Source organism: Belonocnema kinseyi, chromosome 10 (genome assembly GCF_010883055.1).
Source record: "Belonocnema kinseyi isolate 2016_QV_RU_SX_M_011 chromosome 10, B_treatae_v1, whole genome shotgun sequence".
NCBI classification, from domain to species: Eukaryota; Metazoa; Arthropoda; class Insecta; order Hymenoptera; family Cynipidae; genus Belonocnema; species Belonocnema kinseyi.
The window spans coordinates 40,315,849-40,323,360 of record NC_046666.1 but is presented as its reverse complement, the minus strand read 5'-3'; the positions used below and the strand labels follow the sequence as shown (position 1 = coordinate 40,323,360).

The 7,512-nt window shown below is 24.2% G+C and overlaps 1 protein-coding gene across 5 annotated transcripts in view; it reads right to left on the bottom strand.

Annotated features, from left to right (window-relative positions):
* Window positions 1-7,512, bottom strand: part of LOC117181932 (importin-11) — a 69,156-nt gene that overhangs the window by 45,595 nt on the left and 16,049 nt on the right. For 4 of the 5 annotated variants that reach the window (XM_033374955.1, XM_033374953.1, XM_033374954.1 and 1 more), the window contains exons 6-10: window positions 6,600-6,863; window positions 1,203-1,406; window positions 1,042-1,082; window positions 785-967; window positions 608-719 (exon numbers count right to left, since the gene is read on the bottom strand). In XM_033374955.1, coding sequence (XP_033230846.1) covers window positions 608-719; window positions 785-967; window positions 1,042-1,082; window positions 1,203-1,406; window positions 6,600-6,863 — 804 coding nt within the window. The remainder of the gene's footprint in view (window positions 1-607; window positions 720-784; window positions 968-1,041; window positions 1,083-1,202; window positions 1,407-6,599; window positions 6,864-7,512) is intronic. The other variant, XM_033374957.1, reaches the window with a different exon arrangement.

Here is a 7,512-nt window from a genome sequence, read left to right as displayed (position 1 = left end):
TTTCAAGTATTTTGGAAAAAATTAATTTGGTTAAATCCAAATGTTTTTTATTTCAAATTAAGTTCTTTATTGTTGAAATATGAAAGATAACATTTTTTACTACAACATTCTTTTTTTGTAAGTTTGAAATTCAACTCCTTGGTTAAATTGCAACCACTTTTATCAAAGCTTTATCTTTTGGGGTGAAAATTCATAATCTTAGTTGAAAATTCATTTTTTTCATATTAAAAATTCTTGTTTTTTACTAATCATTTAATTATTTCTTGAAAATTCAACTAATTGGTTGAAATTTAACTTTTTTGTTAATAATTCATATTATAGGATTCAAAACTCAACTGTTTTGTAGAAACTTCGTCTTTTTGACTTGAAAATTTAACAATTTGGTAGAAAAATCAACTATTTTGTAAGAAATTAAATTGTTTTGCAAAAAATTGTGTTTTTAAAATTAAAAATTAATTATCCTTAAAGAAAATTGGACGAATCCATTATTGGTTAAAAATTAATTTTTTTTATTTTAAAAATATTTAGAAATTAAAATATATATATGTATATAAACTAAAAATTATTCAAATAAAATTAATTTATAGAGTTTAAATTGAAAATTTACCTGTCCATCTACCGATGAGCCAACAAACTCTTCTCCTGATAATTCTGTAGTTATTCGTCTTTATTTTGAGTTCTTCTTTCAGGGTTGTCGAAAACCACTGATCAAAATTAACCTGAGAAGAAAATTAATCAAATTAATTACTTTCAATTAATTAATTTCCGTGACAATTTATTCTACCTCATCGTATAAATCAAAAGCTGCAAGGCCAACTGCATTATAAACAGCATCTTTCATCAAAATCGCATGTAAATCATTCGGATCCACAAGCTGGTGATGTCTTTGCATTAAATCGACTAAAACTGCAGAAAGAACTTCTCTGAATTGATGAAAGATTGCCAGAAAAACTGATTCTGTACACGGCTGGAAAAATTGCAACCAAATTTTCATTCAATTCTTAATACGAGGGTAAAAATACTGAAAGAAAAAATATTTACCCTTAAGCTGTATTTCCATGATTCCCCTCCATCGTCTACAACTGTAAAAAAAAAAACATTTCTAGTCTAAATTCGGATAAAAAGAGGAACAATTTGATTTAATTATATAAAAAAGTGCAGTGCTGAAGAAATAAGAAGCTGAATAAATATAATAAACGCACCCTTCTTGAATGTACGTAGCACCGGTTTTTCTAAATTGTAATGCTCACCGAAATTTTCAGGATCCGAGTCCCATAGTTCGAGATCGGAAGGTGTCAGTACAAAATAGTGCGTTACGAGCCTGTTGCAAATTTCATTCAACGCCTCAACAGTAAAAAAATCCTGCTTTAATTGGTGCGCTCTTAAAGTTAGTGGGTTTTTGGTTTCTGTTGAAATACAAAAATATTATCAGAATAATCAAAAGTTGGCAGAGTTATTTAAAAAAGGAACTAGTTTAAATTTCAAATACGTTTAAAGGGCCGTTCAAAAACTGTATCTGTCAGGGTCAAGAGTTAACGAATTTAAAAGGATTAAATTAAATAAAAAAATAAATAATAGTAAAGAAGTAAATAAATAATATTTTGTAAATAAATATAGACAGAACCTAATAATATCGACATCTTCCATACTAATGGTAAAAATTCATTTAACGATGGAAATTAAGTTCTCCCTATATTTATTTATTATTTAACATTTTCTCAGACGTAAAAGACGAAAACATTTTTTTCTCCTTAAAAATTGAATTTATACGCATTCACGAATATTGCGTCTTTTTTTACACTTTTTTGTCACTCTTTTTCTCATCTTTTTTTAATTTTTTTGTCATTTTTTAAAGTATTATAATTTGATATATTCCATCTATTTACATTTTGTTATACGTAAAATAACATTTTTTCTTCTTAAAAATTAAATAAATAATAATACACTTGTTAATTAAAAAATAATACAATATCACACATAGAAAATACAAATAACACTTTTGTGAAATGCTTAAAAATATGAAAATTAATGATTTCATTTGACCAGTTTTCCTATTTTCACGAAAATTCCCCCTTTTGTCGTCTTTTTCACTTAAATTTGAACTGAATTAACAGAACCTAATAAGAAAATCCCAATATTTTCGATAGAAGTTACTTATCTTTTATTAAAAAGTCTAACATTATATTTTTCATTCCAAATTTATCTCTTTTGGTACAAAAAAATCAACTACGTGGTTGAATATTTAACTATTTTGTAGAAAATTCGTTCTTTTTTTGGTTTGAAAATAATTATTTAACTGAAAATTTAACTATTTTTTGTTAAAAATTGTAACTATTTTGTTGAAGACTTGACTAATTTGTTAACAATTAATTTTTTCTGTTCAAACGTATTTTTTTCTACTGAAAATTTAACTATTTCATTATTGGTTGAAAATTTATGGTTTTTAGTTAAAAATGTATGCGTCAAAATATCTCGAGTGTGCCACTTTTCAATCGATAGTTCTATTTTCAATCAATTTATACAGGTTTCGATTCGCTTTTATATTAAAATAACTTCACTAAAAATATTTTTGCAAAAAATTAATTATTTTAACAGTTATTGACAATCAAAGTTCTTGATCATTTTTTTCAAAAATTGATTACTCCCGAACTTTTGATCGAAATTCAATAATTGAGTTATGAAAATTTTTGTTACGAAGTATATTTTACGCTAAAAAATTGTTCGATAGTAAAAAACATTTTTTATTGTTTAAATAATCGGTTGATTTAAACAATTGAAAATTAATTAATAGTTGCTTAATTTTTTAATCAAAAAGATTAATTTTCAGCCAAGAAGATTAATTTTCAACGAAATGGATTCATTATTAACTAAAAAAATCGATTTTCAACCCAAAGTTGAATGATTAAATTTTCAGTTAAAAAGATTAATTTAAAAAAAAAATAATATTATTAAAATAGTTCACTTTTCCACAAAATAGATGAATTTTAGCTTAAAAGAATGAAGCATCCTTTAAAACAGAAAGATTTTTTTAATAAAGTAGATTAACTTTAAGCCAAAAATAGGGGAACAATTTGGTAATAAATTATTTCGAATAAAATTATTGTGGGTATCATATTTAGTACAATATGAAACGATTTTTAAATTAAATGATAAATTTTCATTTAAAAAATGCATTTTTAATCAAGCGGTTCAACTTTCTACCAGGTATTGTTATTTTCTGATAAAAAAAAAATTAATTTTCAACCAAGAAGATTAATTTTATACTAAAAAAGAATAAGGTGGTTTAATTTTCAATTAAGCATAGATAAATTTTCAGCCAAAGAAATGAATCTGCAACCAAAAATATTGTTTTTTAGAGAGTAGTTAAGTATTCAATCAATTTTTTGAATTTTCAATCAAACCATGTAAATTTAAAAAAAAATTGAATAATAAAATTATAATTGAAAAAATTAGTTTTTAATTAAAAAAAATGATTTTCAATCAAAAAGTTAATTTTTCCAACAAAAAGATCAATTTTTAACTGAACTAATGAAGCTTCAACACAAAAACTGAATTTTTAATAAAATAGTTTAATCTTCAACAAAGTATTGTGAAATTTTTAACCAAGAAGATTATTTTTCTACCAAAAAAGTATTCTTTTAACAAATCGGTTCAAACATTCAACCTAGTAGTTAAATTTCAAACCAAAAAAGATGAGTTTTTAATAAAAAAAAATTTAGTTGGTATTTAAAATAACGGAGATTTTTCATTTAAATACCAACTACTAAATTTTTAAAATTTTAAATTCCACTTTTTTGGTTAAAAATTCAACTACTAGGTTGAATGTTTTGACACCAAAAAACCAATAACCTTTGAACTACTGCAAAATACAAACTTTTTTTGTCACCAAAATTTTTGGAAGAGATTGTAGAATCTATTGGCACGTGGAAGAATTCTTTCACAGGCGGAGAAGTTTTATTAATATTCAAGCGTTTAAAACATACGATTATTTCAACAATAAAAAATGTTTTTTATTAACGAACAATTTTTTAGCGTAAAGTATACTTCATAACAAAATTTTTCATAACTCAATTATTGAATTTCAATTAACCGTTCGCGAGTAATTCATTTTTGAAAAAAATGATCAAGAACTTTAATTGTTAATAACTTTTGAAAAAATAAATGTGTTGCAAAAATATTTCAGGGGAGTTATTTTGATATAAAAACGAATAGAAAACTGTATAAATTGATCAGAAATAGAATTCTGTTGTTTTGTATTTTTGGGTAGAATATTATTTTTCTTGATTAATAATTTAACTGCTTGGTTAAAAGTTGAATTACTTTGTTGAAAATGAATTTGGTTAATTGAAGGCCTATCTTTTTTATACAAAATTTAATTATCTTGTTGAAAATTGCTTTTTTTTATTTTAAACTATTTAATTTTGCACTAAGAATTCATCTTCTTCGGTTGAAAATTCTATTATTTTGTTCAAGATTTGACTATTTTATTAACAATTTTTTACTGCAAATTTGAATATTTCATTATTGCTTAAAAATTGACAGTTTTTAGTTGAAAATATATATTTTCTGTTGCTTTGTATTTTTGGGTAGAATATTATTTTTCTTGAATAAAATTGTAGCTGCTTGGTTGAAAGTAGAGTCAGTAGTTTAAAAATCAATTTTTTTCACTGAAATTTTAACTATTTTATTATTGATTGAAAATTGAGAGTTTTAAGTTGAAAATTCAACAATGTGGATGAAAAGTAATTTTTTAAACCGAAAATTGAACTATTTTATTGTTTAAAAATTTACATATTTCGTTGTAAATTTGTATTTTTTTCAAAGAATATCATTCTTCTTGATGTTACAATCATTTTTTAACCTTTTTTTCGCCTAAAAATGCTTCACTTTGAATTGAAAAATCTATTATTTTAATAGAAAATTCAACTACTTAGTTAAAAATGAACTTTTTATTTAAAAATTCATTTTTTTTTGGTTGAAATTAAATTTTTTCCACTGCTGAGTTCACTATTGCATTGTGGGTTGTAAACTGATGAATTTTAGTTGAAAATTCAATAATTTCGTTGAAAATTTATACATTTTGTTGTAAATTCATATTTTTTATATAAAATTTATCTTCTTGATTAAAAATTTAACTTTAAGGTTGAAAGTTGAACTGCTTTGTTGAAAACTTAACTATTTCGTTGTAAATTCGTACTTTTTTCGTTAAAAAAATAATTTTTTGACTGAAAATTTACCTATTCTATTATTGGTTGAAAACTCATGGTTTTTAGTTAAAAATCTATGTATTTTATTGTAAATTTATATATTTGGCTATAAATGTAAGTAGTTTGTTGTAAATTTCACCTTTTTTGTAGAAAATTAATGCTGTTGATTAAAAATCAATTTTTTTCGACTCCAAATACATAACAATTCTATTTATGGGAATAAAATTGAACTGTTTTTCAGAAAATTCATCTTTTTGGTTTAAAAATTCACCATTTTGGCCTCAAAGTTCATGCCTTTTTTGAAAATTAACTTTTTAGTTGAATATTCATATTTTTTAGTTGAATATTTAACTGTTTTTTTACAGAATTCGCCCTTTTGGTTTAAAAATTTAACAATTCGCTTGAAATTTTGTCTCTCTTAACAAGAAAATCTTTCCAGGTTGAAAATACAACTTTCCGTTAAAAATCATTCATCAACGTCGTCTTTTTAACTACAAAATTCAACTATTTGGATACAAATTCAACCATCTCGTCGAAAAATGGTCTCTTTTGAATGAAATTTCAATTCTTTGGTTGGAAATTGATCTTTTCGAATTTTAAAATCAACAAAAATAAACTATTATATTTTTTATTGAGAATTCATCTTCATTGGTTGAAAACTCAACTACTCATTTAAAAGTAGAACGTCTTTGTTAAAAATTATTTTTGTTTGTTAAAGATTCCCAATTCTTCTTGAAAATTCAACTATTTTGTTGAAAATTTAACTGTTTTAATGAATATTCGTCTTTTTGGATATTAAATTTATTCTCTTGGATTAAAAATTGAACTATATGGTTTAAAATGAAACCGTTTTAGGTAGAAGTTGAATCTTTTTTGTTTAAAAATTCATCCCAGCAGTTCGAAAATTCAACCAAGTGATCAAAAATTCTATTATTTAGTTGAAAATTTAATTAATTTGTTGAAAATTCAACTATTTTGTTAGAAAGTCATATTTATTGTTGAAAAGTTCAACTGTTTCGAAGAAAACACTCTTTTCTTGTTTTGAAATTCATCTTTTTTGGATTGAAAATTTTCTTTGTATGCTAGAAAAGTTCTTGATTTAAAATTCAACTCTATTCACAACATTTTTTTTGTGTAAAATTAATTTTTTTTGTAATAATTAAACTATTTGGTTGAGAAATCCTCTCTTCGGAATTAAAAGTCAACTCTTTTCTAAAAAAAATCCGAATTTTTAGCTTAAAAACTCAATTATTTCGTCGAAAATGCATCTCGTTTGGCAAAAAATTAATAGTCTTTTGTTGAAAATAATCAGTCACGAAAAAGGGTATGGGTGGAAAAACTGTTAAAAATATCGTGTCGCAGTTTTCGAACGACCCATTAAAAAAAACATACCTTCTAAAACTTTAGCTGGCCTGTAATCATTGGATAATAAAATGGTCTTCATCAAATTAAGCGACTGAATAAGAAACCTTTCAAAGGCCAGATTCTGCCCCGCTTCGGTAAAACAATAAAATACCGAAAACTCTAAAGACCTGGGGATTAATTCGACAAAGCAGAAAGGGTGATTTTCTAAAATCCCTATTAAAACTTTGGTAACTTGGATTATAAATTTATCGCACACATCCAAATGTATGCCTCTCGATGTTAGCGTTTTTCCTAATGAAAAAAATCTCTTATTTAGAAAGTAATTATATAAATCACGTAAATCTAAATATATGTGAAAATATATTATCTGCAGGCCTCGGACTCCTCTTCGAAATTTAAAATAGTGTCTGTAGTGGCATACATTTTGAAAAATAGTGTCCAATTTTTAAATATTAAATCTAAGGGTTAACTATTTTTGAAATCTTGTATAGAAAATAAATCTCCTATAAAATCGAGTAAAATACTTTCAAATCATTTAAAATATCCCAAATTATTTGAAATACCTTAAAATACTTTAGAACCCTTAAAAACTGTTTAAAAACCTCTAAAAATTTCTGGAAAACTCGCAAAATCTTACACAAAATCTTGAAATCTGTAATTATTAAAAAAAAGTTATGTAATCTTTAAACTCCTGTAAAATTTCGAAAAATCACATAAAATCTGAATAAGAAAAAAAACACTTGCAATCCCCTGAAATCTTTTTTAAAAAACCTTTAATTCTATTGAAAATATCGGAAATTTCCGACCGAAATCCTTTGGAATCCGTTTATATAATATGTTCATTGAAAATTAGCATTTTAAAACAAAAATCAACATCATTCACAATTTTTCAACCATTTTAGTATATTTTAGCGATTTAGAGCGAAAATGGGAATTTTTA